General features: G+C 44.5%; 1 protein-coding gene across 2 annotated transcripts; it reads right to left on the bottom strand.

The window, feature by feature from the left end:
* On the bottom strand, positions 1–15,411 carry LOC135516181 (serine/threonine-protein kinase D3-like). 2 transcript variants are annotated; one of them, XM_064940278.1, is made up of 19 exons: positions 13,912–15,411; positions 13,420–13,622; positions 12,076–12,214; positions 11,286–11,417; positions 10,916–11,094; positions 9,766–9,970; positions 9,429–9,518; positions 8,847–9,000; positions 8,519–8,642; positions 8,305–8,382; positions 7,856–8,069; positions 7,490–7,518; positions 7,270–7,342; positions 7,023–7,129; positions 6,741–6,902; positions 6,454–6,552; positions 6,076–6,343; positions 3,316–3,401; positions 1–421 (listed from the first exon to the last, which is right to left on the bottom strand). In XM_064940278.1, exons 1-19 carry the CDS (start codon positions 13,967–13,969, stop codon positions 257–259), a joined length of 2,565 nt encoding a protein of 854 aa, XP_064796350.1. In that variant the 5' UTR covers positions 13,970–15,411; the 3' UTR covers positions 1–256. The 2 variants fall into 2 exon arrangements, with proteins under 2 accessions (XP_064796350.1, XP_064796351.1); XM_064940279.1 differs by having other exon boundaries at positions 10,937–11,094.
* Between the last annotated feature and the right edge of the window lie 650 nt (positions 15,412–16,061).

Raw genomic sequence — 16,061 nt, 5'->3', positions numbered from 1 at the left:
ATTATGATTTATTAAACAATAACCACTACAAGAGCTGGCACCACTAGGGCACCATAAAGTCCAGGATTTGTCACTGTGTCCGAATCCGTCATCTCTTCCAGTGATCTTTTTCTACGAGACTGCTATAAAAACAGCCTCCATTCCAACTTCCACTAACAGCATCCAGACAGTTGTTTATGCTGAACACCACTGAAACACACCAGTAGTCCAGAAGCCATCTTGTCCGACCCTTCACCTTTGACATTTGGGCCTAGGGTCACAGGCTGTCATCGTGCCCAGGGGTCCAGGTGAGGTGAGAGGGGAAGACCAGGCCCCTGTCCAAGGCGTGGCATCTCCAGCGGTCCTCGTCCCCCTCATGGGTCAGGTACCTGCAGCCCATTCTCTTCTCAAACTCCCTCAGGTCACACCACAACTGGAAGTCCTGGGGAGTTAAGGTTAGGGTTAAGTATATGGTTAAGCATTAGAAAGGTTTGGTTATGGCTAGGGTTGGTGTTGAGCCGGAATGGAGCTACGGTTAGGGGGAAGGGGGGGGGGAAAAGGACAAAGAGAGAGAGAGAAAGAAGTGTGAAATGTAGAGATGGCTTGTCAATGACTGGCCATTCTTAATGGGTTACAAACTGGCTAACCTTCTCACTTGTTATAGGCTAAACCAATTACCTTACAAACTGCTCTGAGATGTTTTCAGTTTGTTTAAGAGGTCAGAAACAAGATAATTTTTTAATTGCGATTTATCAGGGGGTGTTGCAGCACCCCTACTTCCCACTGCTATGCTTAGCACCGTTCCTTCTCTTGCTAGAAACAGACGTAGGCTACCTGCCGCATACTGGTGCCGACAAACCTGTCATTTCTACTAACCTGTCGGACACTGCGATTCTCAGCAGTGGCCGTCAACTTGACTTTAAGCCAATCAGAGAGCACAAACCTCCATGTGGCAGGGAGACAACGGGTGACAAAATAAAAAGAACCTAAGTTACACCAAGTGTAATCCTCTCCCTTTTCATCAGAATTGTTCTAACTAAGACAATAAAGCATTGCATTATTTGTTGTATATCAAGCTAAGGAGTGTTGTGCTTGAATAAGTGTCTTTGTTCGGCTTGATAATGTGCACAAGCTCACTAACGTTAGCGTGCTAACTGACTAATGCATTCACGAACACTTCATATGAATCGAATGGGTTTGTAAGTGCAGCACAATGCGCAAAACACTAAATGCCTTACTAAGCTAGCTATCTAGCAAGATGAATAATAAATAATTGAATTCACTCTCCACTATCCCACTCTGCCAGTTCACTTTCTAGCTAACGTTAGCTTAACAGTTAGCATCGTCATTATTTCCAGTAGCACAACATACAGTTGAAGTCGGAAGTTTACATACACTTAGGTTGGAGTCATTAAAACTAGTTTTTCAACCACTCCACAAATTTCTTGTTAATTAATAAACTATAGTTTTGGCAAGTCAGTTAGGACATCTACTTTGTGCATGACAAGTAATTTGTCCAACAATTGTTTACAGACAGATTATTTCACTTATAATAATTCACTATCACAATTCCGGTGGGTCAGAAGTTGACATACACTTATTTGACTGTGCCTTTAAACAGCTTGGAAAATTCCAAAAATGATGTCATGGCTTTAGAAGCTTCTGGTAGGCTAATTGACATCAGTTGAGTCAATTGGAGGTGTACATGTGGATGTATTTCAAGGCCTACTACCTTCAAACTCAGTGCCTCCTTGCTTGACATCATGGGAAAATCAAAAGAAAATCGGCCAAGAATCAGCCAAGAACAAAAATTGCAGACCTCCACAAGCCTGGTTCATCCTTGGGAGCAGTTTCCAAACACCTGAAGGTACCACGTTCATCTGTACAATCAATAGTATAAAAGTATAAACACCATGGGACCACACAGCCGTCATACCGGTCAGGTAGGAGAGGCGTTCCGTCTCCTAGAGATGAACATACCTTGTTGCGAAAAGTGCAAATCAATCCCAGAACAGCAGCAAAGGACCTTGTGAAGATGCTGGAGGAAACAGGTACAAAAGTATCTATATCCACAGTAAAATGAGTCCTATATCGACATAACCTGAAAGGCCGCTCAGCAAGGAAGCACCAAAACTGCCATAAAAAAAGAAAGACTACGGTTTGCAACTGCACATGGAGACAAAGATTGTACTTTTTGGAGAAATGTCCTCAGGTCTAATGAAACAAAAACAGAACTGTTTGGCCATAATGACCATCATTATGTTTGGAGGAAAAAGTTGAAGGACAAGCCGAAGAACACCATCCCAACCGTGAAGCATGGGGGTGGCAGCATCATGTTGTGGGGGTGCTTTACTGCAGGAGGGATTAGTGCACTTCACAAAATAGATGGCCTCATGAGGAAAGAAAATTATGTGGATATATTGAAGCAACATCTCAAGACATCAGTCAGGAAGTTGAAGCTTGGTCAAAAATGGGTCTTCCAAATGGACAATGACCCCAAGCACACTTCCAAAGTTGTGGCAAAACGGCTTAAGGACAACAAGTCAAGGTATTGGAGTGGCCATCACAAAGCCCTGACCTCAATCCTATAGAAAATTTGTGGGCAGAACTGAAAAAGTGTGTGCGATCAAGGAGGCCTACAAACCTGACTCAGTTTCACCCGCCCTGTCAGGAGGAATGGGCCATAATTCCCCCAACTTATTGTGGGAAGCTTGTGGAAGGCTACCTGAAACGTTTGACCCAAGTTACACCATTTAAAGGCAATGCTACCAAATACTAATTGAGTGTATGTAAACTTCTGACCCACTGGGAATGTGATGAAATAAATAAATCTCTACTATTATTCTGACATTTCACATTCTTAAAATAAAGCGGTGATCCTTACTGACCTAAGATAGGGAGTTTTTACTAGGACTAAATGTAAGGAATTGTGAAACACCTTAGCCAAATACAATTAAACTCAGTTTATGTAAACTTCCAACTTCAACTGTAGCTAGCTTCTCCACTGACTGAAGAGGCAGCTGCTTCACTAAAACAAAACAAAAAGTGGCCATCTGGCTCATATTAACAAGGGCTTCCTACACAGCAAAGCTAGCTAGCAACATAATTAGCTTATCTTGCTAGTTGGCTAACATTAGCTATCTACAGCAGGGACAAGCCAAACAAGCTACTGCCACCTTGTGGTCTGGAGTATTTTGACTATCGCATCGGTGGTGTATCTGTGAACAACAAAAAGTTAACTTCCAACAGGAGGTGCTAAGTACATCTCAACAGTCAATATCATTGGTGTGTCTGAGCCTTAAAGTGTTTCTGTTCAGAGGAGTTGAGGTCTTTTACCTGTAACCAGGGGTGTCCCAGTGCTTTTCCCACACTGAACCTACACCTTACTGCAACCTGGAGCAGGTTGTTGATAAGACTCACCGCTAGAGAGAGAGAGAGAGAGAGAGAGAAAACAACGTAATGAGAGACTGATTCTACCTCCACACAGATAAAACGTTAGCCCAGGGATAAGGAAATCAAATGTTTGAATGCTGATTCATTGGTTTCTGCTCCCCGCCTTAGACAAAACACTAGGGGGAATGTTACTTTTGAAAGCCCTGATGTTAGCCCAGGGCAGGCGTTCTGTACCGACCTACCCTCCAGTGAGATGTTAGCCCAGGGCAGGCGTTCTGTACAGACCTACCCTCCAGTGAGATGTTAGCCCAGGGCAGGCGTTCTGTACAGACCTACCCTCCAGTGAGATGTTAGCCCAGGGCAGGCGTTCTGTACAGACCTACCCTCCAGTGAGATGTTAGCCCAGGGCAGGCGTTCTGTACAGACCTACCCTCCAGTGAGATGTTAGCCCAGGGCAGGCGTTCTGTACAGACCTACCCTCCAGTGAGATGTTAGCCCAGGGCAGGCGTTCTGTACAGACCTACCCTCCAGTGAGATGTTAGACCAGGGCAGGCGTTCTGTACAGACCTACCCTCCAGTGAGATGTTAGCCCAAGGCAGGCGGGGGTACAGACCTACTTAATATTTTTGAAGGGAGACACTTTTGTGAATCAACCTTCCTGGGTGAGCCACCATACCCATCAGAGAAGGGGGTTGAGGAGTCATGAAGTCAAATAGATACATACAGTCACTTCCAAAAGTTTTGGCATCCTTGATAAAGATAAACAAAAAAATTATACAAAATACTGAGCTGTATTGGTATGCTCAGAACAATTTGAAAATTGATATTTTTTACTAATACAATTGCCCAGAGAAAGAGATTTTCTTTAACAAGTAATAATTGTTATTTCTCAAAAAAGATAGGTCTCAAAATGATTGGCACTTCTTAAAACTTCTTGATACTACCCATCCCGTATCCGGGATCGTGAATACAGCCTCAGGCTCATTACCATAACGCAACGTTAACGATTTCTGAAAATCGCAAATGAAATGAAACTAATATGCCTGCTCTCAAGCTTAGCCTTTTCTTAACAACACTGTCATCTCAGATTTTCAAAATATGCTTTTGAACCATAGCAAATCAAGCATTTGTGTAAGAGTATTGCTAGCTAGCTTAGGATTTAGCGTAGCATTTAGCACGCAACATTTTCACAAAAACCAGATAACCAAATAAATAAAATCATTTACCTTAGAAGAACTTCGGATGTTTTCAATGAGGAGACTCTCAGTTACATAGCAAATGTTCATTTTTTCCTGAAAGAATCTTTGTGTAGGAGAAATCGCTCTGTTTTGTACATCACATTTGGCTACCGAAACAAACCGAAAATTCAGTCACCAAAACGTCAAACTTTTTCCAAATTAACTCCATAATATCGACCGAAACATGGCAAACGTTGTTTAGAATCAATCCTCAAGGTGTTTTTTCACATATCTCTTAATTGATATGCCGTTCGTGGAAGCCTGCTTTCGTCTCAGAATCCCATGGAAAAATACCAGCAGCTGAAAATGACGCACCAATTTCGACGGAGGACACCGGGCGGACACCTGGCAAATGTAGTCTCTTATGGTCAATCTTCCAATGATATGCCTACAAATACGTCACAATGCTGCAGACACCTTGGGGAAACGATAGATAGGGCAGGCTCATTCCTGTCGCATTCACAGCCATATAAGGAGACAATGAAAAACAGAGCCTCAAAAATACTGCTCATTTCCTGGTTGCAGTTTCATCTTGGTTTTGCCTGTAGCTCCTGTTCTGGGGCACTCACAGACAATATCTTTGCAGTTCTGGAAACTTCAGAGTGTTTTCTTTCCAAATCTATCAATTATATGCATAGTCGAGCATCTTTTCGTGACAAAATATCTTCTTTAAAACGGGAACGTTTTTCATCCAAAAATGAAATACTGCCCCCAGAGTTTCAAGAGGTTAAAAATCTTACAAAGATAAAATCTGCATTAACGTTCAACTTCATCTAAACTTAATGAACTGTATTGTGGTCATCCATGGCTTCCAGTTTCACTGGGGTATAAAAATGAGGTAACACACATATAAAATCCATTTGTCATTAAACCACCACGGAGAAAGGCAAAGAACTTACAAACGAAAAAGAAATGTTTGTTGACCTTCATAAATCAGGTACAAAACAGCTAAAAGAGGAAATACAGTATACCACTTACCACTGGAACAGTGGTAAACTTGCCTGGTAAAGAACACGTGTATCTTTTCCCCACGCATAGTGAGGAAGATGGTTCGGGAGGCAAAGAAAAGTCCAAGGGCCACAGTTGGAGAATTCCAGAACTTGGTGGCATCTTGGGGTCACCAAGATTCCAAAACTACAACTAGACATCCCCTCCATTCCAATAGGCTCTTTTGGAAGGGTTGCCAGAAAAAAAGCCTTTATTAAGAGCAATCAAAAAATAGAAACACCTGGAGTTTGCTAAAAAAAAAAACAGCATTGGCCTTGGATTGGAACCAGGTGCTTTGGTCAGATGAGACGACCATAGAGCTCTATGGCCACGCAAACCACTGGTGGATTCACCATTGAAAGCAATATGCATAAGCAGAAAATAACCTCATATCAGCTGTACAAAATGGTGGTGGATCACTGATGGTCATTATGGGACTATTTTGCCTGCATTGGTCCTACCAGGGGAACAAACTTACCCTCTAGTGAGATGTTAGACCAGGGCAGGCGGGGGTACATGAAGGTAGCGTTGGTGATCTGTTGTCTGATGTCCTCGTCCTCGTTGAAGGGGAACGTTCCACTCAGGCTGACGTACAGGACCACACCCACCGCCCACATGTCCAGCGAGCGGTTGTAACCATGGCTACTGATGACCTCGGGTGCCAGGTAGGCCGGTGTGCCCACCACCGACCGGCGGAACGACTTCTCGCCGATGATGCGGGCAAAACCAAAGTCACACAGCTTTACCTGAGGGGAGAGGAGTCGCTGTAAAGTCTGATGGAAGGATTCTTTTACAAAGTAGAGTCTTCACAGACACATTGAAGCACATGCACGCACACACACACACACACACTGACCTGAGGGAAAGAGTCTGGGGAGGCCAGCAGTACATTCTCAGGTTTCAGGTCACAATGAGCGATGTGTTTGAAGTGCAGGTAGCGCAGGGCCTCTAGAATCTACACACACACACACACCACACTAGTCTATGAGTCAACAAAGAATTCAAAATCAACTGAATTTTACATTGACTTATACAACAAAAGTATTATTAAAAAAGGCACTACTTTCCCCCTCTAGAGGCCCTATTTGAATACTGCAGACTGTTGAAGAAATAGTCCGTGTCCTACCGCTATGTCACCAGTACCTGTGTAACCAAGAAACGTGTGGTGCGCTCTGGCAGTCGGCCCTTCTCATTGGACAGAATCATCTCCAGCATATCTCCATGGAGCTTTTCCATGACAATGAATACGTGCTCCATGGTCTCAAACATGCCCTCCAGTAGAACTATACCGAGGTGGGACAGATTCTGAAAACACACACACATATTGAAAGGGGGAAACTAATATGACAACGGGATGTTCATTTCAAACACCGTACCTCCCTGTAACACAAACGCAACATAAACAAACAAATGTAGAACCGTCACCTGTAGAATTGCCTGCTCGTTCCTCAACTGTCTCTCCTGTTTGGTAGGGAAACGGGTTTTGTCGATGACCTTGACGGCCACTGGCTGACCAGACTGTCTGTGGGTGCCTGGGGACGAGAGAGAGGACTCTCAGTTAGCCAAGTAATACAATGATAATACCCTATATGTAATCTGAATAGAAGAAGCGCATTGAGCCGAACAGGTAACAGTGGAGAAAGCATTTCTTCCAGTGTAACGTCAAACCCACCTCCATACACTACTCCAAACTGTCCTGAACCCAGCACCTCATCAGTGAAGATCTGATACACTGAGCTGACATCCTGAATGACACACACACACACACACACAAAATGCGCGCAATACACACAAACAAACAGTGTTAGTTACTCATCTCTCCATTTCAGACAATGAGACTCGAGAGCTCGTACTCCATTTAGATCCATCAACCACCCACCCCACACACTTACCGGGCCTTTTCCACTCTGGAGTTCATGGTCTATAACAGAAAGAGTTCTCTCTTTATTAAAAGCACCAATTGTCAATCTCACCATTGTTAAAGAACATGACCATGGAACTAAGTCTAACACACATGAGGATGATGCCAACTTCACTTTAAAGCCTTTATGAAAAACAAATGTGAGAGACCATCCAGTGGCATGGCCCTCAGAGTTTGGCCAACTGACACAGGTGAGTTGTGGGGTCACCCACAGAACGTTCAGACAGAACCCGCAATGACCAGACTCTCTAAATACTTGGCTCTGATGTCAGTCATTGGTCCATCTCTGAACAATACTCTAGTATCCCAGTCCTAACATGCTACTTCTCTGACTCACCTTGTCCCCGTTTGTCCACCTGCCCACTGTTCAGCACGGGCATCAGAGCCTGGCGTACGGCGGTCTCCCAGGCCTGTCCGTCCCGGTCCGCCGACACACAGTACACCAGCGTGCCCGTCACCACTTCGAAGGAGTGGGCACTGTTGCCGGGCAACAAGGGGACAGACAACTGGGCGGGGCCTCGTACCTGCAGCACCTCAGATAGAGGAATCTCCTAAAGAGGGAGGGAGGAATGAGACAGGAAGGGAGACAGGAGAGGGTGTGGAGAAGGGAAGAAAGGAGAGGGAAAGAGTGAGAGACAAGGGAGAAGGGAAGGAGGAAGAAAAACAAATTTTGTTGATGTTCTATTTGGCCACAAGCGGTCAGTACTGTAGTGTTGAGGTGACTGACAGGCCTTGGATGGTAAATGCTAGAATGATAGATGGCTCTTTCTTCCCCATTGAACCAACCTTGTAGTACTTGGTGTTGATCTCGTTCTGGTACAGAGTGATAGTCTTCCAGTCCAATATCCAGTAATGACGTTTCCTCTGACAGAAACAATGAGAAAGTATGGTGTGAGTGTTTTCTCTCGGTGTGTGTGTGTGTGTGTGTGTGTGTGTGTGTGTGTGTGTGTGTGTGTGTGTGTGTGTGTGCATGCCTGCCTGTGCGCGTATGTGTTCTCACCAGTGTGTCAGTGTTGGTGTGATGCAGTAGCCAACCCTCTCTCAGTACTCCACTGGCCTGTCTTTTAGTGTGACGGACTGACTGGACTACCCGCATTAGAGGAATATAACTACTGAAACATGGACTGAGGGAGGGAGGGACCGATAAGGGGAGGGGAGGGAGGGACCGATAAGGGGAGGGAGGGAGGGAGGGAGAACGTTTTTACAACTTCAATGAGACACTCATGTACTACATACTCAAATGATTATTATCATCATCAAAACTCAAAATGGAAACATACTGAACTTGACATCCTATCATAGCCATTTAAAAATAATATATATCTTACATGATTGGTGGCTGATGTCCCACTTCCTTGTTCTCTGCAAATGGAACCTCGGTAGACGGCTCGTTGTCATCGTCTTCTAGTGATGTTAAACTCAAGCTCATATCCTCCTCATCATCCTCTGTGTCGTTCTTGTAGCCGAGACTGGACACTGAGTCTGAGTCACAACACTTTCTACATCAATATTAAGCTACGAAGGCACTGTTTGTGTCAATGAGAAGTAAGGCAGTTCTACTCTCTTGTCAAAGCATGTACATGGAATGTATCATTTTAAGGACAATTTCACTTTTTTTCAACCAAATCTTTATTTTTGATGTAAATGTCCCGACACTTTGTGTGATTTCTTTCAATTGGTTTTGAGACACTTACCCCACCAGTAATATACTTCCTCATGCTTGTTCTGCAGTTGTAGAAGCACAGAAAAACCCGACCAAAGGCTCCAAAAACACTCAAATATGTCCTTTTAGTGTCCGGACATTTACATCAAAAACAGAGTTTTTAACTTTTCCATGAAGCACGTTCGACATGGACTCCATTGGTTAATAAGTTGAGTGTCCCGTCTTGTTCCGAGACGTCGTCTCTCACCTCCTTCCCCATTGGTGTTCCTCCTCTCTCCAGGACAGTCCGCGGGGACCAGGGAGCTCTCACAGCGACGATGGCAGTTCAGCTTACAGTCTGGAGAGAGAGAGAACGAGAGAGAGAGAGAGAGAACGAGAGAGAGAGAGAGAGAGAGAGAGAACGAGAGAGAATGAGAGAGAGAGAGAGAGAGAGAGAGAGAGAGAGAATGAGAGAGAGAGAACGAGAGAGAGAGAGAACGAGAGAGAGAGAACGAGAGAGAGAGAGGTGAACTTCAGTACACCAAGTCGACGGACACAGAAATAACACACGTGAACTATGACCCCCCCCCCCCGACCCATCTCACCGGTGCATTGCAGGCCTTGGCGGAAGAGGCCTTTGAGGAGGTGGCGGCAGTGCTGGCACACGGTAGGCTTGGTGTAGCTGTGGATGTGGAAGGTGTGGGGCACCCTGGCCCTGCCCGTCTCACCATCCTTTCCCTGGCCCACCCCCAGCCACACCGGGTGATCTGTCCACGACGGGGGTCTGGACCTGGGCTTGGACATGCTGATCTAGACGGGGAGGGGAAGAGAGCAGAGAGGAAGGAAGGGGTGAGGGAGAAGAAGAAAAAAAAGAGGGAAAGGAAAGGAAGAAAAAGAGAGATTTTCAGGTCCTACTGTTGCCATTAGAACCACTCAATATTGCCCTGTAATATAGTTATCCATGTGAATACACGATGAGTGTTGCTAACATAGAATTAGAATAGAACGTATGCAAGTCTATGACATCAGCCACTCCAGTGTATGTTTCTGAACACATCCTTATTCATAATTCCTTCAGGACTATCCGTAATCATGGTAGCATCCACATGAATGTAGAAGTGTTTAGAAACATATTCTATTCTTATTTACAAATATAAATGAATGTACCATTCATATCTATCGGGCACAAAATAATATGAAACACATCCAAAACAAACAGCAAATGCATCTAACAAGTTTGTGGAGATAAGCTTGATTTTGTTGATTTTTTTTTAACCTTTATTTTACTAGGCAAGTCAGTTAAGAACAATTTCTTATTTTCAATGATGGCCTAGGAACAGTGGATTAACTGCCTGTTCAGGAGCAGAATGACAGATTTTGTACCTTGTCAGCTCAGGGATTTGAACTTGCAACCTTTCGGTTACTAGTCCAATGCTCTAACCACTAGGCTACCCTGCAGCCCCATGTAATGTAATATTGTAATAATGCATGCTAGGAATATGGGACAAAATATTAAACTTTTGACTACTTTAATAATACACAACACTTTTGGTCCCCTAAAATGAAGGGACTACGTAGACAAACTGTTGTAATTTCTAAACGGTTCACCCTATTTGGATGAAAATTCCCTCAAATTGAAGCTGACAGTCTGCACTTTAACCTCATAGTCAATGTATCATTTCAAATTTAAAGTGTAGGAGTACAGAGCCAAACCAACAAAACATTTGTCACTGTCTCAATACTTTTGACGCTCACTGTATCTCTAAGCATTCTGACCTCCTCTAGACTGCCTCCTGCAGGTGTGGAGAGGGAGTGCGTCCGGGGCCTGCCAGAGGGGAACAGGGACAGGCTGGGGCCACACACACGACGCCGTGCGCGGCTACAGTCACTAGGCAACTGCAGCGCACAGCGCTTATGGAAGTCTAACCCACAACCTACGGAGAGAGTATCAGAGAGAGAGAGGAGACATAATTGAGACAGAATCGGACAATTGCTGAATAGATTGAGGTAAAGATATATACGACTAAGAATTCAATACAATTCAACATTAAATAAATACTGGAGTTGCTCGATGTGATTAAAGATAGAATATACAGAAAAAGTACTACTGTATCCAACACCTTACCTTCACATTTTAACCCTTGACGTATCAGTCCCCATAGCATCTCACCACAGTGGTGACAGAAGGTGGGGGTGCGATATGATTGGACAGCCAGGGTGTGTGGGCGGATCTTCATCTCCGTCACAGCAGCCGATCCTGAGTCAGATCAGAATGAGCAGATTGTCTATCACATTCTGTGATGACTGCTATGGTGTGTGGTCATCCACACCCCCTCCCAAAATGGCTGCTGTGCCATTTTTTGTGCCATCCAGAAAAACGAGGTGTAAATCTAGTAAGTCCAGAACTGGCATAGTCCTTTAGGACAACGGGGCAGATATTGTATGTGACCAGTGAGCTACAGTGGGCTCCAGGCCAGACTGAACTGGCAAGACTCATTAACCTAGGACGCTAAATGCCTCGATAAGACTGACAGCGTTATTGCATCAATGCTGCAGTTCCAACTTTTCTTCATGATCCAAAATGTGTGTGGATGTGTGTGCAATAAAAGTTCAACATTCACCTTTTGCTACTAGTTCTGTCAAGTCTACGCTTACAATTTGATGCACACGTTGGATAAATCGTACGCACCACAACACAGAACACACTGCGATTGCCTGTGCAACGCTATGCTGCAAGGCAAACGCAGCGTTCCTTTGGAAATGAATGTACTTCTGGCGTACAAAAAATATATTCAATGACGCTGTCGGGTCTGATCGAGGCGTTAAACTAGTAAGTAAGTCGATTCAATACGCGGTCAAAAGTAGTGCACGATAAACAGAATAGGATGCTAGTCGGGACACAACCCCAGCCTGACCTGAGAGGATGACCTCTATGAGGTCACCGTCCAGCAGTGGATCCTGGTCTCTGAGTCTGTGGAGGTGGTGTTCTGAGCCAGGCTGGTGTCTAAACAGGAGGACCTTCTCCCCTACACCCACCACACTGCAGTCTGGAGCCTAAAATACCCAGAGATATGATCGATCAATCAATCAGTCTGGTTCTGGCTGGTTTATCATCTGGATGTGCATCATCAAAAGCATGCAGACAGACAGGCAGACAGTGGGCGTTCAGTGAGGAGAGAGACTGGTCACGGAACAATGTGAGGGATGTCAAGCGTCATTGTCGTTAGATATTCAAATGTGATGGAAACAAGTTTGAGTGTGGGTTTATTTCCAGGCTTTCTGACCGTTTGTATGTTTGCTACCAAAAACAGGCAAAGTGCAATGACCTCTGGGGGTGGGGGATTTCCAGATTATTCACACAGACCACATACAAGGTTCACACACTAACATTTACATTTAAGTCATTTAGCAGACACTTCTGTCCAGTGCAATTTTCAGTAAGTGAATTCATTTTAAGATTGCTAGGTGGGACAACCACATATCACAGTCACAATAAATACATTTTTCCTCAAAGTAAATATCAGCAAAGTCAGAGCTGGTAAGGAGGGATAAAGTCAAGTGCACGTGTTAGTTCACGTGAAGGGGTGAGGATTATTTAAGATACTCTTCGAAGAGGTTGGGGTTCAGATGTTTTCGGGAAGATGGGCAGGGACTCTGCTGTCCTAACTTCAAGGGGAAGCAGGTTCAACTATTGGGGTGCCAGGACAGAGAAGAGCTTGGATTGGGCTGAGTGGGAGCTGAGAGACCAGAGTGCTCTGTTTGGGGTGTAGGGTTTGAGCATAAACCTAAAGGTAGGGAGGGACAGATCCTCTTTCTGCTCCGTAGGCAAGTACCATGGTCAAAGACACCTACACATGCACGCGCACACACACACTTGTGTAACTAATCTTGTGGGGACACACAATTCATTCCCATTCAAAAATCTTATTTTCCCAAACCCCTAACCTGTACCCTTACCTTAAACCTAACCATAGTTTGAGCAGGTGTGTGTGTGTGTGTGTGTGTGTGTGTGTGTGAGAGATGCAGGAGAAGAGGTTGTGGTTGGAAAGTAAGCTGCAGACACAGCTAAACCACACAGCAGCCCCTCTGGCTAACATAGTAACAGGGCTCGCTCTCACTGAGGTGTGATAGAGACAGACATACACACACACACACAGAGAGAAAGAGAGGCAGAGAAAGACATTTTAGCTACTGTGTTGCATCACACCAATAGTTAAAGGAATTGGCTAAACCATTCTAGATTGGGGGGGGGGGTTTACCTTGCGTTCTATGATCTCTGCCGCCAGTCTCTTGGCATGGGGAAAGCTGAGCTGCCCTCTAGGCACCCATACCACCTCCCTGAAGAGGCCTAGCTGGAACTGGACCAAGGCAGGGCCGAGAGGTGCCTGGAGGGGCCCGGGCGCAGAAGGTCGATCAGGGGTACCCGGGCTGGACCGGGCCACTGACATCCTGGAGAGAGAACCTATAGGTGCAGATAGAGAGAGCGCTAGAGAGGTATGACTGAAATAAGACTTATAGGAGAGAGTACTGATGGATCATGGATGCAGAGGCAGACTAAAACTAACATTTATTCATATAGCAAATGTCCTACATACACAGCAACTGAATGTAATTCACAGGCACGGAGCTTGTCAAGACATGAACAAAATAACAGCGCATATTGACATACTAGATTTTCTTTCCTAATTCAATCAGACAAACATGGCTACCGAGACACGGCACAGTACTTTTGGTGAGGTAAACCCCCTTACTTGATATTTCAGAGTCCATGCAGTCTAGTTGACAGCTTCCAGGCTCGGAACACTCCATCTAAGCAGCCCGGTCTCCTGTCCTCGTGTAAAAGACACATTGACAAATGAACAGTGGCTACTGTTCTCAACCTTTTCTTCAGAAGCACACTGGTGGATTTGATTTCCTCATGTGAGGCTGTAGGCTTAAAACAGTGACAGGAAGCCACTGAGTAACACCCTCAGCCCAGAATATGAACACACAAGTCAACTTGATACTTACCAGAAGCCTGGTCTACCATTATCATTTATCCAATAAACATCACACTGGTTTGTTGGCTTACGTGATGTACAAATTGATCTCTTACGTTCCCAGCAGGCAAGGTGTGTATTTCAAACTCATTTCAAATCAAGCCGTTTCAAAGTGTCAAAAAGAATGACGTCACACAAACAGATCAGGATCAGTTTGAAAAGTGGAGTTTTTCCTTTATTGAACCTTCAATAAAATATACAAGGTTGTTGGCCCCTTAACAATGAGATCCGCTATACTGAAGTAGAGTGCATCACATAACAACCCCCCCCCTCCATCCCATAGTAACCCACTGACTCGGTGAGGGGGGTTTACTTCTACATGTGGCATATATATATATATATATATATATATATATCCATCCAGAAGAGAAGCACTGCGTTTAGGTATGTGTGTTTTTCTTTTAAACATTCCTCCTTATACAGCCTCTTTAGAGCTCTACAAACTACAGTCCACCAACGTCTACATATTTACAAAGCATGGGGATGGAAGTGTGTGTTTGAGATAATGCGCCTGTACGCGTTGGGAGTAAGTTTGAGTGCGTGTGACAGAGGTCATACATTGGCAATTCTGTACATTGTTTGCTGCACTGATGCAAAGCACCCCCCCCCCATACTTCTTTCCAACGTGCCATTTCTTTTCAGTCACTGATTCTCACCTAACAGCGCTTCACATCTCTTTTTCCTCTCATCATTCTTCAGTCTTCTTTTGTCACACACTAGCCTTTGTGCCATCATTTCTCCCCTCCATGTAAAAATCTATATCCCCGTTCCCATCCCCATTCCCCACGTGACGAAGCACTAGCAGCGCAATCAGAAGATGCAAATCGTCAAGACCACTCTCCTTCTCAAAGACGTACAGTAATATACATTCTGTGGCCAAGTCTCTTGGTATGAGTCTTACAAAACAATTAAGAGCCAACACAACACAGTGCAACTCTCAACCCCCTCCTTCCTGTTCCTCCCTCCCATGATAAAAGTAAAAACCCAACATTTAAATCAACCACTCGGGTGTTCAACAACAACCTGCACATCTTCACTTGAGATTGCAGCCGATCACAGACAAAAATAGACCGAATGACGACAACGTTTGGTGAGAGGACTGTCATTGGTTGGATCATCCTAGAGCCAGCTTCTGTAAACCGATCTGAATCATTCCAATCAACAGTAGTGATCAGGAATCATTGTTATATATATATATATATATAACAATGATTCCTGATCACTACTGTTGATTGGAATGATTCAGATTGGTATATATATATATATAAAAAGAGATGGACAGATCATGCTCACATATTCAGTAAAACGCCAACCAAGGAAAGAGAGAAGTTACAAGAACTAGAAGAATTGATAGTTACATAACGTTACCGTTCCCCCAACGCTAACCTCTTAAAGAAACAGATACGGTACCTCACTAAACTCAGAGAGCAGTACAACTACGTGGAAATCTAACTTGATTGGAGTGATGTTGTGCTGTGTCCGTGCATTCCATTTATAGTGTGTCTGGAGATTGTACTGCGCCGTGCCTAAAGGGCTACACTGACTGAGATGCACCGTTTGTCCAATGTCAGCATTTCCAGCATTCCCACCCCCCCAGGACTGAGCAGAACTAAGTTAGCCTCATATTCATTAGCGCACATCGTAGCAAAACTTTTTTGAAGCTCCAGAAAACGAGCATTTCTTATTGGAAAAGTCCAGGTTGTCCTAGGTTCCAGCCCCTTTTCTTCAGTTTCGTGCCTAATGAATACGAACCTGGTTTAAAATCGGTCTGTGCTTCCGCCGAATGAGCTATTTTCACACGGGCAGCTCTTTTGACCAATCAGATCCGCTCTGAAAAAGAGCTGACGTGAAAAGAGCTGATG

This window comes from Oncorhynchus masou, chromosome 27 (assembly GCF_036934945.1).
Source record: "Oncorhynchus masou masou isolate Uvic2021 chromosome 27, UVic_Omas_1.1, whole genome shotgun sequence".
NCBI lineage: Eukaryota > Metazoa > Chordata > Actinopteri > Salmoniformes > Salmonidae > Oncorhynchus > Oncorhynchus masou.
Note: the sequence above shows the minus strand (reverse complement) of the source record. Positions and strands in the feature narration are given on the sequence as shown.